Below are 24,672 nucleotides of genomic sequence, written 5' to 3' on the forward strand. Positions count from 1 at the left end.
CATCTGCATCTTTAGCAAATCTGGGTTTTTTCTTTTTCCGTTCACTCAAATTTGTGTTTTTTTTGTGTTTATTCAAACTCAAATTTTTTCCTACTCTCCGTTGTTGCGTAGCAAATGTGGAAGAGCTGTATTTTGATAGCTCTCCAATTTTGGCACTTTTCATTTTGTGATTTCCGCGTGGGCTCCCGCTGCATTGCTTCGGCACCTACACCCTGCTTTGTTTGCTTTCCTCACGTCATTTTTTCGTCATCACTGTGGTGACTGTCATTATTCTCATTATTGTCATTTTTTTTTTTTCTTTTTTTCTGCCCGTTTTTGTTATTTTTTCTTTTTTCCTCCGCACATTCCTCCCACATCGCACGGTAATTTTAAAAAGGCTACGAAAAAAATGTGGCAATTTTTTGGACCGTTTTACTCGTTGCCTGCATGCTTCAGTATAGAAAATTGAAAGGGGCGAACTCCGACGTGGTGCTTTTAAGGCCTCGCCTCCTTCGAAGGGAGAGACACCCCCAAGGGGTAAATGGGCACATTGCCAAAATTGCTACCAGAAACTGCGAATGAATGAGAGCCCCATTCTAGCGCTTATATCGTACTTTTAATACTAACAAGGCGAAAACGTCACCCCCCTCCTCATTTGATACCTACATAAAGTGTCCCTCCCCATGTGCCAAACGCGTACTAGGTTGCATACATAGGCATGTACACAAAGACATATACACAGAGGCATATACATAACTACACACGTAGCTGCATGCGCGGAGGGCTCACAATCTTTTACCAGCACCTCCACCCCGGATAACCAACGAGTGGAACGATGGCAACGATGGAGGAAGGATTGAGCACCATGAAAAAAATCAAAAGCAACATGAGTAAACTTTGCTTCAATAGGTCCAACAAGCTGAACGGAGATTTTAAGGGTCAGAACGGAAAGAAGTAAAAAAAATAAAAAATGAACATTACTAAGAAAGGCACACATGCACAGAAATGTGCACGATGAAAAAAAAAAAAGACTCATATAAAAAGGTGTCCTTTTTTTGTTTGCTCCTTTTTAAAGATGACCAAATTGAAATAATCCTCGACAACAAGAACATAACGCCCAAGCCGATATACTTCAATTTTCAAGAAGCAGAAGCGAAGAAATCTTTTGACCAAATAGGTAAAGCTCCCTCATCTCTTCTTCGATGGGATTGTCCAGGGGGGCCACAAAACGAAGACAACACATGCATACTCACATTGACACATGTGTATTTTTGTGATTACATCTGCTCGTTTGTGTCCCTCCCACTTATTATTTTTTGAAGAACCCCTCCAGTGGTGGACAAGCTGGTTATTATTTACTCCTCCCAGCTACCGACACATGTGATGGTTCTTCCTTTCCCCTCATCAGACTACTTACTTAAACAGTTTGATGACAAAAATGAATTTATCGACGAGAAGGGAAGCTCAACAAAAGCTACTGATGAAGCTAATAAAATAGGAGCTATAATTGATGGAGAGCCAAAACGTGGACTGGGGGAGCAGGATTCTGTTGAGGCAGAAAACGAGGAAGGGGGACCAAAAGATATTCAGTACGAAGAGGACATTTTAAAATCCTACGATGGTAAGTTGATAGACTACTTGTGGGTGAGAGGCTCGAATTGTGGAGCATTTTATGCGCGTTCCCCTCCACTGCGACTGTGCAGCTTCTTGGCTGCTTCCTTCTCAAGTGCAATGATGTTCCATTTTAACCTGCGCAGAAATCCGGTTGAGCGAATCAGAAACGATCAACCTGCTGAACATCCCCAATATGCTAAACGACATGGAGGAGGAAAAAGAGGCCACTGAAGAAAAAAACCAAAGATACGAAAAACTGATCAACAATGACGAAAGCAATTACATATGCAAAACCATGCAGACATTAAATGTGTTCAGAAAGAACAAGGACGTCTACGTTTCCACCATCAACAAACAGAACAGAAGTTCCCAGACGAATTTACACGAACTGCACAAGTTGACTATAAGGAATCCATCGGACATGTTAAGCGGAAAAAAGAAAGGCGGAAAAAAAAAGAAAAAAAAAAAGAAAAAAAAAAAAGAAAAAAAAATACCACTCTAAGGACTTCTCTGCATTAGGAAGTCCTACGCAGTGATGAAACCCGACGTGGAGCGGGTGCGAATCATCCATAAGCAGTTCGCTCCACGTGCACCCATTCACAGCCGCATCGGAAGGCACAATCACGTCGGTCACTTGTCCACTTCAGAGCTTCACCAAGTGCACCCACTCGTTCTCCCCTCCCCTGCATGCGTACAGATCCGAGCTGCTACACAAGAAATTTTTGAAATATAGAAACAAAAAGCTAAAAAAGATCATGGACGAATACGGAGACTCTCTAAACATTAACGAAAGAGTCATTTTGAAGAAAAACATGTGGGTTCAGATTGTTGATAAGAATGTAGTAGATAACAAGCAAACGACGATCATACCAAAATCGTTTTATAAGTCCAAGAAAAATAATACATCCCTTTTTAATACCCTCTTTTCCACAAAAAATATGTCTCGAACCTTGTCAAATAAAAGTAGAACATTCAGAACTAGAAGCAAATTTAAAAATATGAAAACGATGAAATTTTTAACAAGTAAGGAGAATTCTTCCGTGGTGCACCTCTCTCTCTGTGTGATGCACATCCGTGTTGAGATGTGATGTGCTGCTCATGTTAGATAGTTGTATCCCCCCATCTACTCACTCACTGATTCTCCTGAGTGTGTGCTGAACTGATGGGGAAAAGAAGGAACCCTCCCCCCCTCGTTCGTCACGCAGAGTGTTACACAGACGATTACACAGCGGATTAGACAGCGGACTACACAGCGGTTTACGCAATGTGTTACATGCGCATGTTACATCTCTCGTGCCAATGCTCATGTGCCACATTGTGGGTGTCCCTTGTTCGTTCTTTTGCTCCCCCTTGTCAAAGGCAGCTTCAGCGAGGACGAATATCTAATCAAGTCGATAATCAAAAAGAAAAGGGAGCAAACGGACGCGTCCCCAGAAACGCCAGAAGACACTGGGGATAGTGCAAATATTATCCCATGGAAAATAAACAACCAGAAAAAAAATTTAAACAGAGGATCCTTTGTTCATATATTAAAAAATATGGAAAAGTACGTAGTACAAAATGTCTACTATTACGAGCAAATGCTGTACAAGAACATCCACTTGAGTTACCTAAATGATAGGAGAAAAAATAACAAAGTGAAAATGTTCGATGGGGAGACCTACGACGCCCTTACGAACCCAAACATTAACTATAGGAGAAAAAAAAAGATCATCAGAATGAAAATAAAAATGAATTTCAAAAAGACAATTAACTTTTACAAAATTAACAAATTCGTTGATATTGCTAGTAAGGAAGAGATGCTTGAGCAGAGAAGTGCACCCCCCATGAACGGAGGCCCCCAGTGGGCTACTCACTTGGACCTGCTCAAACGAGTAGCTGTTCTGTCCAAGGGGAAGAAGAAAAAAATAAGACGACAAATTTCATCTGGAAAGTTGAGGACACAAATCAGGAAAAGGGCAGCAAGGAGAACCGGAAAAGGAGTCCTCAATAAAGTTCCAAACCAAGAGGAAGACCAGACAGAAAAGACAGCTGAAACGCAGGCAGATGATAAAAAGGCGCCCGAACCAGTGTGCACTGCAAATGAACCGAATAAAACTGAACATGACAAAACCGAGGGAGAGCACCAAATTTTCGATATCATTGCAAATGAAGAAAGCAATGAAGACAAAATAAAAAAAATCAGCACGCTGATCCTAGATGATGTTTTAAAAAATAACTGCAATGATGAAAAAAAGAAGCAAATTTTGGAAAAAGAAAACATAGAAAAAAAAAAAATATCATATGTGCTAAGGAAGAAAGAGAAGTTTACCTCCATCAAAGGGAACAGAATAAAGTTCGTCTCGGAAGTGAGACAAGACGACGGCATGTTCATGTGTGACGATGATGATCATTTCATGTGCAAAGATGATATGCAAAATGATTACAATGCCTACATGGAGGAATATACAGAGAAAGGGGACACACATGGGAAGGCCAATAATAGCAACCATCTGTACAAACTGAAGGGGAAAAAATACATCAAAAATATTTCCATTGACAAGCTCTTCCAATTTCATTATAACAAGTTAGAAAAAATAGTGACATCTATAGATACGAACAAATTTTATGAAGACTACATAACAGCTAGCTATTCCAACACACTAGACATTGGAAGCTTCCACAATAGCAAAGGAAACGTTGCTATTTTTAGTTACATCAACCCAACGTACCCACTAAGGCTGTATGACGTAAATTCAAGTGTGCTGAAAATTATGTACTCGAACAATAATCCCAATCTGCTAGTTGCCACCTTGTCCAATGGACACATCAACATTTACGACACTAGAAATAGGGATCAGCTAGCTGTTTTGAAATCTACTAGCATAAAAAGTTATCACAACTGTTTTGAACCCATATATGACATCTGTTTTAAATGCAACTACATGGGAAACAATACGGAAGAAAGTATTTTCTACTCTGCTCATGAAAATGGGTATGTGTACCAGTGGACTATAGAAAAGGAATTAAAAAATAAAGAAATTTTATACCTAAAGAATAAAAAAAATGATTTGTATCAAGGTCTCTCATCAGTATTTGAAAATAAAAACCTGTCAAATAAACCATTTAACTCTTCCCTAACTTGTATTGACATAGATAATTACATGAACCACGATGAAGATTTTATCATCAGCAACATAAAGAAGGAGGATGCAACGCACATCGGCGACAAGCAAATGCGTTACGACAATTCGGGGGAGAACATTCCTAACTGTGATATTCAGGAACCGAGCGAGGGCGCTCCAGACAACACAGCTTCGCATGAAGCAGGGGCCAACGGAGCTGCGGCAATGGTCGATGCTGCCGGGGAACACTATGTAAAGAGCATATCTAGGGAAGAAGAACTGCTAAACCATTACAAAAATATTACGGAAAACATCATTGACAAAAAAATAAAGCAGACACACTCTTACTACTACCTCGGTAAGTGCTGCACACACAGCAAAAAGTACCGGGATATGTGTTCACACTTAGGTGGAACTTTTTAAACGCACTAAATTTCATGCACCTTCTTGTGCCCACGAGGGATTCTACATAAAATGCCCCCTGAATGAGTTTTTCTCCGTGAAGCTGTCATATGACCTCACAATGGGACATTAATCATTTGTGCAAACTGCGCAGATACCCGAGATAAACACGCTTGGAAATGCGTTCCACAATTTCCTCTTTAATCCAATTTAGGCACAAAGAATGGACTAATATACAGGTGCAATAGCTGCTATCAGAAGTCGTACTTAAATTATTATGTAGCCCATTTCGGGGCTGTAAACAAAATAAAAATAAATAAATTCGACCACGACATTTTCCTAAGTGCCGGGGAAGACTGCACAATAAAGTTGTGGCACAAATTCTCGAATAAGCAAATCACAACTTTTAAGTCGAAGAATTCATTCAGCTCCATCAACGATATACTATGGTTACCGAACATGCTCGGATGGGCGCAAGGCAGTCATTTGCCCATGCGTGAAATGGACACACGCGCAAGCATATGTAACTATGTTTGCTTTGCGTACAATTAACGGTGCTATATGTAACACCACGTATGCATTTCTGCCCCTTTCTCTCTTTTGCCACGCAGGATGCCCAACAATTCCACGTCCTTCTTCTGCTGCTCGAATGATGGCCGCGTGGAATTATGGGACTTCAATTTTTTGTCCAAGGACCCCTTGATCATTTTCTACCCCAACGTAGTTGAGGCGTCTAAAACTATATGCCTCAAGTAGGAGCCGCAACGCGTGTATCAGCGGTCTATCAGCAGTGTCTCAGCAGTGTGTACGCGGGCCACACCCCATGTACTTATCTGCACCCCATTGGCATGTTCCTTTTTCCCAATTTTCCCCCAAAGGATGTTTAACAAGAAGGACATTTTACTGTGCGGAGATAACCTAGCGAACGTTTCGATGATCAAAATAAACAATTTGGTCGACATGGGGTTAGATGACTATCAACAGAAGATTAAATTGACGGAGTGTCTCAAGTGTTTGGATACCTACGACTATTTCTGAGTGACACCTAATCGGCGCTATCGCGTATATAGGCTCATTTGTCCGCTCAATGGTATATACGATCATACTCACGAAGACTTCATTTAAACAATCGCGTCGCGCCTTATTTTCTATATGAACGGCACACATAATGCCGAATTTTCCCTTAAGTTCATTTCCACCTCTGCACAATATCCATTTTTTATTGGTCGCAATACAGTCAGAAAAAATAACTTGTCGCTGTTTGACGCCTGCACGCGGGGTTGCCCGTGTCATGCCGCAATTAAATTCAATTAAATTAACTTAAATAAAATAAAGAAGCTCGCATTTTCATGCGCAAAGGCAGCAATGTACATGGGCATTCCTTCAGCGCTATTTTCCCCCCATCTTCGCATGCACGTATGTTTAAATTTATATGCCCATCCATTATGCGTCGTTTTTTGCCTTGCGATATATAGCTCCTTTAACAAAATTATGTTTTCCTCAATTTGAAAGAAAAAAAAGAAAAAATCACCTTTCGGTTGAGACTTGAAATAAATGCACTTCCTTAGTCGCTTCTAGATGACCAATTTTACGATTAACAATTCGCAAATTTTTCGCAAAAAGGCCAACTAAGGCATTCTTCAAAGGCTTGCTAAGCCTGTAAAAGGAAAGTACATATTTGGAAAGAGGAGTAGGACCTTGTCACTACAAACAAATGCTCTGCGAAGCGCGATTGCTTAAAGAGGGTTTTATGGTGAGGTCCCCTTGGAAGGAAAAAAAAAACAAAAGGGATTAACCGTATAAGCAAAATTTACACATTTGCGCGTTTATGATTTTGCGATTTTTCGAGTTTACGAAGCGTCAGTTTGGCCGCAAACCGTCTGGCGCGTCATCAGATTGACGAATGAACACATTAACGGGTGGGAAACTCGCAGTTTTGTGCCATCCGCCCATTTTGCTTCGTTTTACTTCGTTTGATTTCCCCTCTTTCCCTAACTGAGACCTTCGCCACGGGGGAAATATGGACGCATATAACATCGAAGAGTTCAAGTAGAGTGCAATACGGGATAGAACAAAAAAGCGGCACGGAAAAAAAACAAAAAAAAAAGAAACAATATTTTTTCTTCCTTCGTAAAAAAACACGCACATAGAAGGGACGGGGGTGGTGCACAAATTCCCCAAACGCATTTTCAATTTTTTGTAATATTTCCTATCACAATTACTCTGATCAATGATAAAATAAAAATTGTCAGGCAAGAAACGGAAAGAAATCTGAAGGATGACAGAGTACATTTTTAAAAAAAATAAAAATGGACGCGCTCCCGAAAAGCAGCACACAAAGTAGCCTAAACAATTTAAACCAAGGCAATGACAAGTACGACCAAGCAAAGGGTGCAGAAAATAACCACAATGAAAATGTAGACACATACGTATGTGATGAAAGTGAAAAGAATGAGTTATCCAAATCGTCACCATCAGAAAATGACATGACAAAAGAGAATCAAGATAGTAACGCGAATGCAAAGGAGGAAAAAGATAAGGAGGAAAAGACGGTAATAAATGATTGCCCTCCGGATGGAGAAGACAAACCAAAAAAACTATCCAACGATTCGATAGATGAGAAATTTTCAGAAGACCAAAATGAAAAGGAAACAAGGGATGATGCAAATGCAAAATATACATATGGCGATTACGAAGGGGCAATAAAAATCTGGCTAAGAGGACTAAGGTCTATCAATTATGTCCTTTCCAAAAAGGAAGAACTAAGCAGTGAGCGTCTGGAATCATTCCAAAAATTACATGCCATCTACTGTAGCAATATTGCTCAGGGGTTCATGAGATTAAGTAAATTCTCAGATTGTGTTAAATATTCTCTTATGGCTCAAGAAAATGACAAAAAAAATGTGAAAGTTTACTTCAGATTGGCTAAAGGATATTTTATGTTAGGTGAATATGACAAATCTATACAAGTTCTAAATGAAGGAATTGAAATTGATAACAACACAGCTTTGGTTAATTTGTTAGCCCTCGTGAAAAAAAAAAAGGAGACTTTTTTAAAAAAGGAAAAACACATGATGAAATATATCTTTGATAATCTCAAGGACACACCTTTAATTCACGACAAGAATTGTTCCAATTCGATTTTCAGAGCTGTCTATTCGTTAATATCTCTTCTTCTCATGTTTGTATATGCATTCTTCGTTCGATCCTCCAGCCTCTTAGCTCGCATCTTTAAAAAATGGAAAGTAAAGAGTGTCTAACAAGGCAAAAAAAAAGGGGGGGGCCGGGACAACTGATAAAACGTCAATATATGCAACATGTTTGTTTGCGAAGACCTCACGAATCCAATAAACGGGAAGACGCACCCGCATACTGAGCAATATGGATATGTGGACATATATGCCTTTGCGTACGCATAGTTGTACTCCTTATTAATGATACAGCCACGCTGTATCGCTCCACGCGCGCCCACAAAGTGGCTAACACTTTTGTAGCTTTTTTGTGGGTGCCTTTTTTTTTTTATAAATAATCTTGTAATTTAATTTGTACTACTTTTTTTTTTTTTTTTTTTACCGATTTGTTTTGTATACTGCTAAAAATGTACGTGCCTCACATGTGACGGATGCTTCATTTTATGTTCTTCCCTGGTGCAAAAAATGGAAATTTCCTCCCCGCTGAAAATGGATTGGCAAGTTTGAGCGAGGAGATACGGGAAGCCAAAAAAGAAAAAAACGCGAAAGATGCGAAAAACGCGAAGAAATAAAGTTTAAATCTTAAACCCAAAAAAACTGAAAAAGAATTTTAAAATGGTTACATTATGCTACACTTATCGAAGTGAAATTATTCTCCTTGTCAGATATCACCATCTATATCTGCACACGAACACGTGCACAAATGCAACGGCGCATCTTTAAGGTATGTTGCTTTATACGTCCTTTGGCTGTTACACATGTGTACGTGTCCGTACAAAAATTAAAAAGGCGAAGGGAGGAAGGGGGAAAAAGCGCGTAAGAGAGATGAGGAAAGAGGAAATGCGATCTCCGAAATGCAAAATGCCAAGTCCCAAATGCAAAGTGCGAAACGCGAAAGACGAAACAAAAAAAAAAACAAATGCATAATTTTAAAATACACACACACAGCTTTAATGCTGTACGTCGAGGAACCTTTCAACATAAAAAAAAGGGGAAATAGAATGAAGTGAAATAAAGTGAAGTGAAATAAAATGGAGTAAAATAAAATGAAGGCTTATGAGATGGGGAAATTGGTTCATCAGCGCGGCTACCTACTCGCGTAGGCACATAAAACCATGCATTTATTCATAAATAATATTTTTTAAAAAACTAACTGAGGGAATGAGAAATCATATCCTTCCTGATGTACACTTGGGGCTAAATACGTCACGTGCGTGCCTGCGTGCGCGACCGTACATACATAAGACACACACAAAAGATAAGAAGGGTTTATTTACACAAATAAAAGCAGGGGTACGTAGGCGTGATGTGCCCTCTGAGTGTAGCATGAGATATCAGAACAGCCAAGCGGAGCTACGTTATCGTTGGGGTTGTCTTCTTTCCCGCCCGTCCTCTCTCCATTTCCCCCGTCGGGTTTTCAAATGTATAATACCTGCATGCGAGCATGGGTACGAGGCATACACGCCAGAGTGTATATAAACAGATCGGCGCTGCACAAGCGCTAAAGAATCTCCTCCTTGTATTCCAACTGAGAGCGCTGAAGAATGGGTACCCACTCGTCCTTGCCCCGAATAAGCCGCTTGGTGTCCGCGTCAACGACGAATTTGGGGATATTTCGGTAGAGCTGCTCGAGAAAGTCATCAGACACTTTTGGACCCAAATTTGACACCAAGCCACGAACCTTCAATTGCAGCTCATGCCTTGTGCTTATCAGTTCCCGTTCGTTGTCTCTCCAGACATTTATCTTGCCACAAATAACTTTTAAAAGTATTTTCATTTGTCTTAAGAGACTAGGAATTTGAGCAGAATAATTTAAATTGATATAGTAACAAATGGGTAAGATGCACATGCTCAAAATTACAAATGCGATTCTTTTTAACCAGGACTCGTAGAGATATAAACTAAACACTAACCCATACATTATGTTAAAAGTTGGTAATAGGACTAGAAGCACTAAGACCTTGTAGCTAGCCACCACATCACAACCTTGAATTTTTACTGTACTATTTTTGAGGGCAGATTCTCTATGCTTCTCGGCCAGATAAATGGAAATAGCAACAAGGGGTAGCCATAAGAGAGAGAAAGTCATACCAAAAATTACACAAAAAATTAAACTACAAATGTGCTCAATAAATTTTAAGGTAGCTGCGGAAGTAGACTGTTTAAGCATCCATACTTCGTCATCTTTTATTTTATTTGCCTTCAACAATTTCTCATAGCACTTCAATTCATAACTTAAATTTTGAATTTCTTTGGAATTTCCAAATTTCCAAAACATTTTACAAAATAGCTGTAAATTATTGTAAATTTTATTTTTCGATATTGTCATTCGTTCGGGAGTGTACAAACTTACACAAAGTTCTATGCATCTGCTTGTTTCATGGTCCTTGGACGTTAACATGCAGCTTCGCATTCCTTCCTCAATTTTGCTAAGAACTTTGGATATGGTTTCCCTATGATTATTATTATAATCTTTACACAGATCCTGCGAAATAATGATTGCATTTCCATAAAATAGCGTAACACAGCCTTGCAGCTGATAGAGTTTGGAGTATGACAACCCTACAGGAATGATGGACACATCCTCTACCCCATCGGCCAATGCACATAGCGTCATGATGGCAACCCCAGGTTTTAATGGCAGCAAATTTGTTCTATCGTGAGAACCTCCCTCTGGGAAGATCCCAATGGTATCTCCATTTTTTAAGCTATTCGTAACTAAATTATAAACTTCCGTTTGATTAATTTTGGGAATAATTTTAAAAGGAACTCCATTTTTTTTATCTTCACATTCTATGTTTATAGCATCTTGTATAATAAGATCCGTTTCGGATTCAATTTTCGTAACTGGAAAGATTTTATTTTGTGTTAGTAATTTATCCCCCATTTGTACGTCTAACTTAAATCTGGTGTTTATTCCTTTGATTTTTTTCTCCCCTTTAACCCAACATATGTGTCCTATTCCTTTGAATTTTAAATCTTCTGGTCTCTTTACACTTATGCATCCTATAATGCTGGCTAGCTTCCCTATGACAGCTCTCCTCATGGATTTTTCCGCAACAATAAATTTGACTTGCCTTGGAATGCTTGCTACTAACACACATGCGTCAATGAACTGATTATTGTGGTTGCCCACAAATATAACTGATCCGTACAGCGGTACATTTTCAGGGTTTATCACGTTCACGTCTCCAAACAGGGAGCTAACAATTGCTTTACATAACCATCTTATTAGGAAGTATAAATCTGGCATCCTTAATCTTTCGGTGGGTGGCACACGTTAATTAATTTTACATATATACGTGTACCTATATGGAGGCATATACGTACATAAAAAGGAGAGTGCAAGAATCAAAAGGGGGGGAGGGGTAATCGTTTTGCAAGAAATGCGAACAAAAGTAACTGTACCAGGGGGCGCATTAATTCGGAGGGGATGATGCCTCCCCCACTCCCTTGCAGAGAGTGAAATGGGCAAACGTAGAGTGGAATATACACGTGGAACGAAAAAAAAGGTTGAGCATGTAAACATATGGTGAAAAAAAGCTAGAAGAGGAAAAAAAATTGAAGGTTTAAGAACGGATGAAGCATTACCCGTGCGCTCGCTCCCTCAATTGCATTTAGATGGGGAACGAATAACGAAGTTTGTGCTGTTCCAAAGAAAATTGCTTGTTTGCTAGTTACAAATTGAGTAAGCTCTAGTTAAAAATGTCACACAAGGGAAGCGTATGTATTATGGATACTACGTATGTTCCGTGCAAACATACGTACTTAGAATGTTCAAACCGTAACGAGCGCGAAAACCAAAAAAATGACTCCAAACCTTACGCGCTAAAAACGAATTCGATAATGTTATCGCAACGGGAATTTCTCTCATTCGAATGCCCAGATCAGGAAAGGGAAAGAATTTCAATTTTCTCAATACAAATGTATTTTATGTCATTGAGTTTTCACGTTAATTAAGAAAAAAACAAAAAAAAGAAAAAGGCCCAGGATTTACATTTTGCGCTCTTGTAATGGCGCATTATATGGCGCGCCACGTGGAATGAGTACATGAAAAGAAAATGGCCATAACAGCACAGCACATCTTAGAAAAAAAAAAATATGCTTAAAAATGCTTACAAATGCGTACAAACGTGCATAGCGGAAGACGTACAAGTTACAAACACCATGTGAAAGGGAAAATCCTAACTGAAATAAAAAAAAAGAATGAATAACTGTGTTGAAGCCTTCCCCGCGTTGTGCACATGATTGATTAAAGTCCTTGGCTCACTTCATTCCGAATTTTTTTTTTTGTTTTCTCCTTTTTATGTGCTACGTCGTGTAACTTCCACTTGTGCATCATTAATTAATGCTCTCCATAATCATTCGTGGATTTATGCAGCAGGAAAAAAAAAATTGAAATGGTGTTAAAGGTTGTGTTACATGTGCACATAAAAAGAGAACTCTCTGTTCTTTTCCAGCATTTTGAATTCCCCGCAATATGCTTAGTTGAATTTATCTCGTGGAAGTGTATCCTCTCTCATGGAATTTCATGCACATATCTGCTGGGTTAACCCAGGTCACTCTATCAGAGGTAACATTGTGCAAAATGCGTTAAGTTCTGTTTTGTATTTTCCCATTGTGGCACCTCGCGTTGGATTGTAAATTCGAACAGGGGAAGAGGAAAAAAAATCGCGCAAAATGTCCAACATGTTACTAAATTAAAACAAAATAGCAAAAAGAAAAAAAAAGTATATACTCCCTTTGACGAATTTATTTTCTCCATACGAAACTGCAAAAGAGGAAACAATGCGAATGCGTATTTTTACGAGTGTGCTGTGAGGAAAAGCAGTCTTGGGGCAAATAATTTTTCTTTTTTCTTTTTTGCTCCCCCTTCTGCAAGTGGAAATGAATAGCAAGGAAATGTAACCTCCGTTGGGAACTAAACACATGCGAGGCGACCGGCGTACAAAAGTGACCCTTTTGACATCCCATAATATGTGCAAGTTATCTGTTCCATAAGGACTTGCAATCCTTTTTGTTAAAAGAATTGTTCACCCCGTATCAGAGACTAGGGATGATTTTCCCCTTCCTCCCCTTTAACCTTTACGGCTTTATAAGGATCGGTAAAGGAAGAGAGAATCACCTCAATTCTCTTCAGTATTGCTACTCAAAAGCGTAAAAAATATGAAAAAGAAAAATCAACGTTACTGCAGTTTGCGGCTGGGTCTATAACTTAGTGCGTCTTTCTTTTTCCACGCGTCTCATTCGATCCTCCCAGTTAAACGCAAATGAGAGGAAAGTGAGAGTTATCTAAAAGTTCCCCTCAAAAAGGAAAAAAAAAAAGGGATTGCGTGAAATCCTTTCCCGTTGCTACATGTAGCGTTTTACACCAACTGGTAATAAATATTTCATAATTGTTTCAAAAAAAAGAGTTGTTAATATAATTTATAGAGAAAAAAGGAAGAAAAAAAAAGCATACTGCGTTGCAAGTTAAATCTGATAAACTCGTTTGGGGAAAAAACAAAAAGGGACGAAGACACATATGTACATGAGTAAGCACACGTAATCTATGATGTCTTCCTTAAATTGGTCGAATATTAACTAATGAGACATAGGTAAAGGAAACATATTTCATTTTTAATAAACCTTCTTATACACAATTTTGTTTTTTTTTTTCTCTGCTTTATCTTCCTTCCCTGATGAATCAACAGCGCCGAACTAAATGGAAAAAAAAAAAAAAAACGAGAAGAAAATGATACATTCGTACGTGACATACATTCTCTCTCATAAACATTAATGCCTCCCCTCTGGTCGTCTGCTCACAAATAACTCACCGGTGAACTCAAAAAATTCGTGAAAATAAAAATAAGCGTTTTGAATATTGCATATATGGGTATAACGATATAGATGTAAAAAAATTTAAAGGAGTAAAAAAGGCCGAAGTTGATGACGAAGGACAAAATCAGAACGTCTGTGTAGTATCTAGGGGAAAAGAAATGAAAAAAAAAATATATTTTAACTGCATATAATTATTATATACTCCTTTGATAGCTAACAAATTGTGCCTTCAATATTGGAGGTTCCATTAGAGGGTAGTTGTCCATCTGCATGGCGTTTTAGCAACCCTGCAATGAAGCATTAATTTAGTCTTTTCCGAGGGAGCAGTTCACTCTGTTGAGTTGTATGCACCTCTTCACGCACATCTTCATTTCGCTCGCTTCCTCCTTACGTAAAATTGAGTCCATTGGTCAACCCATAGTGTATATTCTTTATTGAGTAGTAGTAGCAAAAAAAAAGCAGGCAGTGCAAAAGGAAAATATTTCTTGTAATTAAGTTATATCTGAAATAATATGCGAATATAATATAAATCAACTGCGGAAGAAAAAAAAAAAAAGAAAATAGAAAAAATCAAAAAATATGGCGAAACGGATAAAAGATGCAAAACGGACGAAGCAATAAAAACCGGTCCACATCACGCGGTTATATGCTTAATGGGGTCAAGAACACTCGCTGGTTCCCCAGTTACCCACGTTTCAGGCTATTTCCATGTGTATCTTTTTTTATACCGAAAAAATGGTAAAAAACGGGGAGGCATAAACGATGAATGCGCTCGCTTTTTTTAGTCGCTTTTTCTCAGATTGTCCTGCCATTCTTTCTCTTCGCTTTTTTTTGGGGTTTTTCTTTGGTACACTTCTATGCTCCTATTCTTCTCCTCTTCTATTCTTCTATGCTTCTCTACTTCTCTACTTCTCTGCTTCTTCCTCTTCGATCAACCCTGTTCTGCGCTGAGCTTCTAACCGCGCTCCTTTTCAATTCAGTATGCCTTATTCCTTTTTAATCTCTTAGCTATAACTCGCAAAATGATAAGATAGAGGGAGTATTAATAACGCGTATAAACTCCTGTTCATTCAAATGTTCGTTAAAAGAAAATGGCAAAATGAAATTATGGAAAACGCCTGGACATATCAACGAATGTTCTTACATATATATGCGTGCACCTTTCTTCGCAAAAAAAGAAAAAAAATAAAATAATACGGCATGGTTTTTTTTATTTTAAAACGCCGTTTGAAGAGAAAAAGAAAAAAACGCTAAATATTATCAGAAGAATGGCAAAGGGCTACCAACAAATTTGGGACAAAGGTGAAGAAAAGAAAGCCATTTAAAATTCACGTTGCGGAAGGAAAGAAAACAAGCATACGGAAATTTTCGCGGGTCATTTTAAAAAATTAGCCCCTAGTGATTATATGTATTACGTGCCTATGAGGCGTACGAATAAGTACAAATACCTCCACATGGGGATATTTTCGCAAGTATACAATAATTTACGTGGGGAGACCAATGAAAGGTAGGTCAACTTTTCACCTTTTTAGAGCCTCTTATTGTATTTATTCTGGTTTAGTTTAAAATCGTTTTATATGTCTTCTTAAAAAATGTAGGGGGGGCATAAGCATATGCACAAAAGTTGGAGCAGCATGTGTACATGTACATAATACAAGGACACAGTACATGCACATAATACAAGCACACAATACATGAACACATGCATGGAAATAAAATGGGTGAGTAAAAATGGTTGTAATAATGGAGAAAATTTTTCTCTTTATCATCTTTATATATATAAAAGAAAAAATGATGAAGCTGCGACATTTGTGCATTAGAAATTATTTATGGGGATAGCATACTTTTTATATATACAAGAAAATTTATGCATACATATAGTTTATGGGGAAAGTAGGGGAGAGAAGTTAACTGAAGCAAGAAGAGCTAAACAAGGAGAACTCGCCCGTGTGTCGTGTTTGTTGTTCTTTGTCGAGCTCGCTTTCCTTTTCATTGTAAACACGATTAAAATGGAGTGGCAAGGAGTGGACCTATGCATGTAGGCCTAGCACGTGGCCCTATGCACATGGGCATATATCGACGAGTCACTTGTGCATCTATATAGGCATAGATGTAAACGTATTATATATGTTAAAACTTTCGAGGGCCTAATAATTTGATGGAAAGGAGGTGATATATATATAACTATATACATATCTGCGAAACGGATTGTGGGCACGTTCTTTCCTTCGGCTTCGATGATGGGGAGAATCGCCCTACTTGTATTTGGGTGTGTAGGCGTGTTGGCATGTTGGCGCCTTATAGTTGCGTGGCACGCTTTAAATGCGTCACCTTGCTTGCATGTTTTATACGTCTTCTTTCGTGCCTTCGCACAGAAAATGGGTCACCATTCTGGGTGCATCGTGCGAGCGGTTTGGGAGGGAAGCGCATGGGGGTAAAGCGCCGGTTTTCCACCCAGTAACGCATAGGTAGGTACGTCATTATATACACATATACGCACGTATATACATATAAATACATACATTCACGTGCTCAAGTTCATGCGCAGAAGGAGGAGGCTCTACACCTACGACACTTCCACTACACCTCTGTGGTCACTTCACTTTACGTCTTTCAAAAGAATTTCATAAAGTTTCTTTTTTTCTTCTTAAATACAGTGAAGTCGCCGCCTCCATCGGACCCCTCTTCATTCTTCGCCTGGTCGTTTTTTGTTATATCTTTCCCGTTGGTCATTTTTTCCCTTTCCTTCGCATGATGGTTCTTGCCCCTGTCAGAGTGGTTATCTGAGTCCCTTTCTTTGTCTTTCTCCACCCTTCCACTATCATCTTCGTCATCCACGTCATGGTTTTTCCTTACATCCGAATGGTTTCTTTCATATTCTTCTTCGTCTCTGTCTCTTCTCCTTACCTGTTCGCTTTTACCACTTCTTTCGCCTTTTTTATAGTCTCTGTCTAGTTTATCATCTCGGTCGTTTTTATAATCCCTATCTCTTCTGTAGTCATCATACCTTCTGTAGTCATCGTTCCTTCTGTAGTCAACGTCCCTTCTGTAGTCCCTATCTCGGTCTCTTCTGTAGTCATCGTACCTTCCGTTTTCTCTATCTCGATCTCTTCTATATTCTCTGTCTCGGTCCTGCTCCTTTTCTCTGTCTCTCCTGTAATACGTTCCCTTTCGGTATTCTCTATCTCTTTCCCTAGACCTCTCCCTTTCTCTGTCTTTCGACCTGTCTCTCCTGTATTCCTTATCTTTTCTGTACATTCTGTCTTTGTCTCGTTCTCGCTCCCGTTCTCTGTCCCTGTCTCGTTCTCGATCCATGTCTCTTTCATTGTCCCTGCTTGGCCAATCTCTCCTTTGGCGTCTGTCCGATATATCCCTGTACGAGCTGTCCTGCGGATCGTCGAGTCGTTTATAATTATTATCCTCGTCATGTTGGGAGCCTCCCTTATCCCCCCTTTTGCATGAAAAGTCATCTTCGTAGGAATATTTCCTGTAATATTTATCTCCGTTCCTGGATTCTTCTTTTCGTCTTAAGAGTTGTTGTTCAATTTCTAAGTCTCTTTCCCTTTGAATTCTGCTAATTTCGTCAAGTCGTTTTCTATGGGCTTCTTCTTTCTTTTTCCTTTCCATTTCTTCCTTCATTAATCTTTCCTCTTCTTCCTCCCTTCTTTTCCTTTCTTCCTCCGCTTTGAGTTTCCTTAAATGCTGTTCTCTTCTTTCCTTTGCCCTTTGCACCTTTTCATCTTTTAGTATTTGATGGAGGCGATCCTTTTGGTCTTTCAGATTTTTTTCAAATTCGGCAATTCTATCTTTCATTTCGCTCTTGGTAAATTCTTCAATATCGTTGGAGAATTTGACGTACTCTTCTTTTTCTCTGAGTGCGGCTTCGAAGTCTGCTTTCTGTTCCTCCTCCGCTGCTTTCTGTTCCTGTAGTAAAATTTCTGTGTCCTCCTGAAAAACGAGGGCTATCCATTTGTTCATATGGCTGAGTTCAACTTGTCTTAATGCTCTAAAATAATGATCCACCTTTTTATATTCCATTTTTCTAACTTTGATAATTTCATTCCTTTCATTTAGTCTTAACTTTTCTTGTGCCTCTTCAATATCTTCAAAATCTACATAACCGTTTAGGATATCGTCAATGGTAATTTCGTCAAGGTATTTTCCTTTCATTAAAATTTTGGTTGTATTGTTAGTACACAATTTTTTAATTTCCTTTAACATTTGTTCAGCTGCTTCTGATTTCTTCTTGTTTTTTTCTTCTTTAATTCTTTGCTTTTCTCCTTTTTTAGCTAGTTCCTCTCTTTTTTCCTTTTCCAATTTTTCTTCTAGTAATTTTTTCTCCATTTTTATTTTTAATTGTGCTTGTTCTAGTTCCTTCTGCTTCCTCAGTAGCTCCTTTCTCTTCCTGCTATTTTCTTCACTTAGAAGTTGGAACTTGTGATGTTCTTCGTCAATTTTGTCATATATCTTTTTGAGCAGTCTTTCATTTTCAATTGGTTTATCCTCAAAAACTTCATTTTCGATTATGTCTTCAATGTTTGCTGTGTCGTAATTCATTATTTTATGGTGCCCTCTATCTAGCATATCAAATTCTTTTTCATACGTGAGCTTTTTCATGTGCAGATGTTCCACTTCATTCTCGATGGAAATCGTTTCGTTTATCATTTTCAATCCGGTTTGTAATTCATGGTACAGATTTGTGAGCGACTCTTTGATTAGTTTGCTGCTATTTGTATTTTCCTTATCTCCAAAATAGATGGCTCGTTTGATTAGGTCAATTCTCATTTCTAACTCCTTTTGATAAACCAAGTCAACTAACAACTTTTCTGCCTCATTCCATGAGATGAAAGATTCAGGGCATATATTCTCGATAAAATAATCGATGGAAATATAACTGTACACCTTGGATAGTTGCAAAATTAATTTGTGAAAAATCACTTCCTTAATTTTGCCTATGTATACTTTGTGATCCGTAGCCTCCAAATCCTTCAGCAGCACATCGCACTCTAGACATAGGCTTAGGGGAGTGAACTGGTTTTCTATCAGCAAATACAACTTTTGTGCACTTTCTTCCGCACAACTTATAATGTTTCTTACTTTTAGTCCATTTTTTAAAGACTCCTTTATTGGTACGCTCGTGTGGCCTAACAACTGAGACATTTTCTTATGTGCTTCAAATATCTTGGCATAATCTTCGTTTTTCTTTTTATTTCCAACTAGTGGAATAGACACAACAGCTAAGACGGCTTTCGTGCATATGAAGGTTTTCTCCTTTTCTGGGATGTTTCTACTGTAATTCAAAATGTGAAAACAGTACTTTAACCAGGCCAGGCCATGAAACAATTCACTGTCGTACACAAATAGGATCTCTGCCATTCTCTGGTAAAACGTTCCAATCCAGTTTTTTAAATTTTCCCTCGATTTGGCCAATGCATAATTTACATTTCCGCTACTTTCATTTACATGTGCAACGGTTTGTGCGCCTTCCACCTTGGTATCCTTCGTTTCGTTCGCTGCATCTTTTGCGGATTCTTCCATTTCTACGTCTTTCTTTTCTGCCCTGGACGAATCCTCCTCCTGAACCTCTTGTGTGCCTTCATCCTTTCCCTTTTTGCTAGTCTCATTGCTATCGCCTTTTAACAGCCTCTTCTCTTTCTCTGCCTTACGCGTGGCATTTTCACCAGCAGCAGCGGCTTCCGACTCTACGGGGTTAGCCCTCAGCGTTCGATAAAAATAATCGTGCATATTCAAATTGTATATATCCTCTGCAATGTTCGATGCCTCCTTCCACATGCCCAATTCGCACGCCGCTTCCAACTGAATTATTTTCGTTTCTAGGTGGTACTCAATTTTAAGTAAAGACTGATACTCTGGCTTGTGCTTTCCCCTTAAAATTAAATTGTAGTGATTCCTTAACAAATCACTTAGCTTTTTAAATTCTGTCAATCTTTTATTTTCCTTACAGAAAATGAGAGCCTTTTTTGCAGTCTCATGGTAAGCCTTTTCCAATTTGGGGGTGGCCCTCAATATTTCCAAAATCATCTTGTACGTTTCCATACATATCCTAAACGAATTTTGCAACTTCCTTTCGTATTTTCCCGATATTTCAATGTCCAAGGAGGAAATTAAAATTCTTTCTGTAAAATCGACGTTGCTTTCATCTTGTTCCATTTTTTCTTTATTTAGGTTCACATTCTCCTTCGCCAATCGAACTTTCTCCTCAGCTTTGTCCCGAAAATCAGTAATCACTTTCCCTAACGACGCAATGTTTCCATGCTGACAAATAATTCTATACTGATGTAGGCCATCTTTTACTAAGCTTAACTTTTCTAGGTATAGGCAAAATTCGATATACCTCAGCATAATCTGTTCTTGCAGTATGTGCCATCCCTGCAGTCGAAATGTTCTGTGCCCTATGGCTGCGTGAAGAATTTGGAGGGCGTCTTCATTTTGTCCAATGAACTGCAGTTCTTCTGCTCTCTTCAGAGCGTTCTCCGGTTTTTGAAATGTTTGCATATTTTACTACGCATACAAATATGCACGTATGTGCGCACACAAGTTATCTCCTTTTATGAATCAACAAAAATGTGTTTATACTTTTTTTACACATTAACACTGCGCTTTGTTTTTTTGCTCTACACTTCATTTGTTTCCTCCCTCTGGAGTTTTCAAATGTGCGCAAAAAAAAAAAATAAAATAGGGGGAGTCACCCAAAACAGTGTGCACTAGAACTGCCTTCCACTATTTAGTTCTCTCCTTTGATTTCCCTCTATGTAATGATAAAATGGTATAGTACACACCGCAACGAAATAATGCGTGCAATATGTTTGGGCGTCCATGGAAGAAAAAAAAAAAATTACCCACGAAAGGTCACGCAACAATGTGATACATTGATATGTATACTTTACATTTACATACTTGCGTTCGCTTCTGTGCGTGCATGCATTTTTCTCTGTATCACGAACTAGGGTTGTTAGCGTTATCAGAGTTGTCAGAGTTTTATGGCCTGTGATAACTACGCCGCGCTCAAAAAAGTACACATGTACTTATTATATATGTAAGGCGCACGTGAACGCTTTGGCAGAAAACTGGGCAGTTGTGTACGGTGTTGTAGGGCGTCCCCAGTTTACTTCTTTCTTTTCAATTCAACATCGGCATTTAAGCATTCACGCAACTGGACCTATATAGGAAGCATAACTTCTAGCATAGGTATAGCCAGTAACCATATGCAAAATGCGTGGCTAGGTAAAAACACCTGGACGGGGTTTGTGTACTGGGAAAAAACTGCGCCCTTTTTCCCTTGCCGTATTTACAGAATAATTGTCAGAAAGTATCTCAAACGCTTTCTGTGCGTAAGAAAATGTACATTTTTCTATTCACATGAATGTACATATTGGGGTAAATGCGATAGATTTATTTTTATGCTTTTATTTTATGTTTTCCTCTTTCTATGTTTTTTTTTTTTTTTCATTCTCTAATACCGCTCGTAAGTTGGCATAGTGGTCACTGTAATGACATGTACGTAAAATATGCATATGGAAGGGTACATAAATACATATATGTACTCGTGGAAATGCTGTTTTGGCATATATAAACTGTGCTTGTTAAATGAAAAGAAAAAATAAAAATAAGAAAAGAAAAAAAAGCGTGACTTTACAATTTTAACGAAAGTGGAATATAATGCAAAAAAATATGAATTGTAAAAATGTAACCACTGTGGCACGGATATATTTTTTTTTCACCACTTCGTCGTACGTAATCGAATGCATATGCAATGTATATTTTTATATTATACTTCCCGTTTCCACTTCAAGCATTTTTTTGAAGTGACTTTTTTCTAAGCTTGAATGTATCATTATGTATACTCTCTATGCAGTACGTACGTATGGTACACGGCGTCATAAAAGGGGCACCTTGTAACATAATATGGCCACCACTTTCTGGGGCATCCCGCACAGTAACGTGGCGGCGTCCATTCATATAGAAGAAGCGAAAGCAGAATCTAGCCTTCCTTTTTTTTAGTTGCATAACGTATCACTATCACAGATACCTAACGGTCATGTGCGGATATATGCATTTTGTGCTAGTATGCATACGCACGTACATATACTGCAACTTTTTTTTTTTCCCTTTTTGCACCAACAAGAGGATGTTGGCGATGAGGCGAAGAATCTGCGGCAATTATGAAGAATAATTCGAGGCTATTTAAGGAAGTATGCACAGATGGCGGGATGCCTAAATTATACTATGTAAGTACGGCAACAGAACTGACGCCCGCGTTGTGCAAAAAAAATGTACATCACCACAGATATTCCATTTTGTAGATATGCGTTGACTCTACATTTTGGTGAAGAGGGAAAAAAAATACTTATATTAACTCCGACAAGTAAAAAACGTACTCCCTACGGACGGGGGCAGCGATTTTGAGCACCCTGGGGTTATTTAAATATTGCCAGAAAGGAGGGAAAAATGTATCAATATACATCTTTAGTATATGCAATATTATGCAGCTATGTACCTTGTTCTGTGTGCCTAATCTATATAACTATAGATGTATTCATATCGGTATACCGCTTCCCAAATGATTGCACTCTGCTGGCGTATCTTGACTTAGTCATATGAAGGTATAATATATATTGTGGTAGAACTGCGGCAAAATAAACATGCTTCTTGCGGGGGGTTAAACAATTCACAACGGAAAAATAAGTTACGTGCTTCTTCCTGTATTACACAACTAATTGGCCCACCCAATGGTTGCCTCTTTGTTTACTTTCTTATGTTTGCAGCACGGGGGAAAAGAGTGGTGTACCTTGCGGGGGGCTAGGCCACTTGGCCTTTTTTTCGGGTACATAGAAAAATAAATGCCTTTTCATTTTAGCACTTATTCGCCATATACAATTTAGGAACCCCTGGCATGACCTGAACATGTCCGCATTGGAATTACTCCCAATGTTGTGATTGATACCTTTTTTCCCTTTTTTACATTTCTTTAACACCATCGGCAGGGCGAAAAGAATGACCAGCCACATACATATAGATATATATTATTTTTTTTTGATGCCCACGAATGTTCAGTTTCTGCAGGGATGTTTACCACTTTTTGGTATTACATTATACATTGTTTTACGCGCAATTTTTTTTTACTTTTTATGCATTCCTTTTTTTTAATTCTTCTGAGAAAGATTAACACGGTTACGTAAAATTAGTTTATCCATTTTTGTCATAAAGGGAAAAATAAATTAAACGGTGAAGGTGTATTCTTTCTGCCTGCAACGGATTACATTTCCCACGCCTTCCATGTAACACACACCTGTTGCACGTACATTTCGAGATAAAAAGGTAAAGAGGATGGCGAAGTGGGAACTCATTCCCTCCCCAATATGATGAGTTTAACCACGTCATTTTAAAACCCGCAAAGGAGTTGATCAATTTTTTTAACTTGCTGTGTGCGGTTATTAAAAAATGGAATGGAACACATTGCGGTTGTATGTGTAATGCCATTTCTGCTAAGTGGTCATTCGGATGCGTAAAAAAGGCGCAATTTTGCAAAGCGCCACTTTTGTCTGTATGATTAATTATTTCCACGTAGTATGCATTACATATATATATCTAGATATATTTTTTTTTTCGCAACGTGAAAAGGGCAGCCGGGAATAGCATATAGGGAAGAAGTTAATTTAAAAAAAAAATTTGCAAAAATACAAAAAAAAAACATCTTAAAATTGGGAATACGGCGATCGCCTACGTATTCCTCTTTAATTACCAAATAGGCCTCATTTGTGAGTGAAGGAATGACGGCATAATTTTATCACTCCGTTGTTACGCTGAGATAGGGTCAAAAAAAAAAAGGGGGAAATATAACACCACGTTTGTGTGCACGACAAACAGGTGTGAATGATCAAGGGCTGGGGGGGGACATGTATATACATATGAGAATTGCTAATCCATACACACATACATATCTACACAATTGCGCAAAAAATATGTTGAAAGTGCAAGAACTTACGCTGCATTGACAGCCAAAGTGAACCGTCACATTTTGCGACGTGCAAATGTTACACACTTTACCGCGCTTGAAGTAAAAATTAAACACAGTGCTATATGTGACATGATAACAACTGGTACCTGTTGGTCTCCCTGCTTTAAATCCCACAGCGCAAGGAACGATATAAATCTGTTTAAAAAAAAAGTAGATAATAAACCAGACCACCTTCATATGCGCGTTTTACGCGTATGAACCATGTACAGCCCGACTGAGTCTCCCCCCCAAAAAAAAACACATGCATCGTGTAAACGTGTTGCCTTTTTAAAAGTGCTGCATCGTTCCCTGCTGTCTACACGCCTACGCGTATGATATGCCAACCTAGGTATGCAATCTTCATATACATGTACCCACCAAGTAAAAAGGGGCACACGTTAAACATAGTGTAACACGTAAAAAGAGGGAGTATTCGTTTCTGTACTCAGATTTTAATGGCCCTACGTAACCACACTTATAATTAAGGGGTCCAATGGGGAAGAATATTTCTTGCAGGGATATGCATATGTTTGTATACATTTTA

The 24,672-nt window shown here is 38.5% G+C and overlaps 4 protein-coding genes across 4 annotated transcripts; 2 read left to right on the plus strand and 2 right to left on the minus strand.

Annotated features, from left to right (window-relative positions):
* Positions 1 to 814: 814 nt before the first annotated feature.
* Positions 815 to 6,137, plus strand: C922_00679 (hypothetical protein; the record flags this gene model as incomplete). Its single annotated transcript, XM_008816292.1, has 9 exons — positions 815 to 917; positions 1,055 to 1,156; positions 1,388 to 1,600; positions 1,737 to 2,016; positions 2,291 to 2,616; positions 2,953 to 5,055; positions 5,314 to 5,548; positions 5,711 to 5,851; positions 5,978 to 6,137. The coding sequence occupies 9 exons, from the start codon at positions 815 to 817 to the stop codon at positions 6,135 to 6,137; spliced, it is 3,663 nt and encodes a 1,220-aa protein (XP_008814514.1).
* A 1,271-nt stretch (positions 6,138 to 7,408) lies between these two features.
* C922_00680 (hypothetical protein) lies at positions 7,409 to 8,359 on the plus strand (the record flags this gene model as incomplete). The annotated part of the gene is made up of 1 exon (XM_008816293.1): positions 7,409 to 8,359. The coding sequence occupies one exon, from the start codon at positions 7,409 to 7,411 to the stop codon at positions 8,357 to 8,359; it is 951 nt and encodes a 316-aa protein (XP_008814515.1).
* A 1,432-nt stretch (positions 8,360 to 9,791) lies between these two features.
* On the minus strand, positions 9,792 to 11,543 carry C922_00681 (hypothetical protein; the record flags this gene model as incomplete). Its single annotated transcript, XM_008816294.1, has 1 exon — positions 9,792 to 11,543. The coding sequence occupies one exon, from the start codon at positions 11,541 to 11,543 to the stop codon at positions 9,792 to 9,794; it is 1,752 nt and encodes a 583-aa protein (XP_008814516.1).
* Positions 11,544 to 16,723: 5,180 nt separating this feature from the next.
* On the minus strand, positions 16,724 to 20,626 carry C922_00682 (translation initiation factor 3 subunit A; the record flags this gene model as incomplete). Its single annotated transcript, XM_008816295.1, has 1 exon — positions 16,724 to 20,626. The coding sequence occupies one exon, from the start codon at positions 20,624 to 20,626 to the stop codon at positions 16,724 to 16,726; it is 3,903 nt and encodes a 1,300-aa protein (XP_008814517.1).
* Between the last annotated feature and the right edge of the window lie 4,046 nt (positions 20,627 to 24,672).

The sequence above is a fragment of the Plasmodium inui genome, assembly GCF_000524495.1.
Source record: "Plasmodium inui San Antonio 1 unplaced genomic scaffold supercont1.2, whole genome shotgun sequence".
In the NCBI taxonomy this organism is placed as follows: Eukaryota; Apicomplexa; class Aconoidasida; order Haemosporida; family Plasmodiidae; genus Plasmodium; species Plasmodium inui.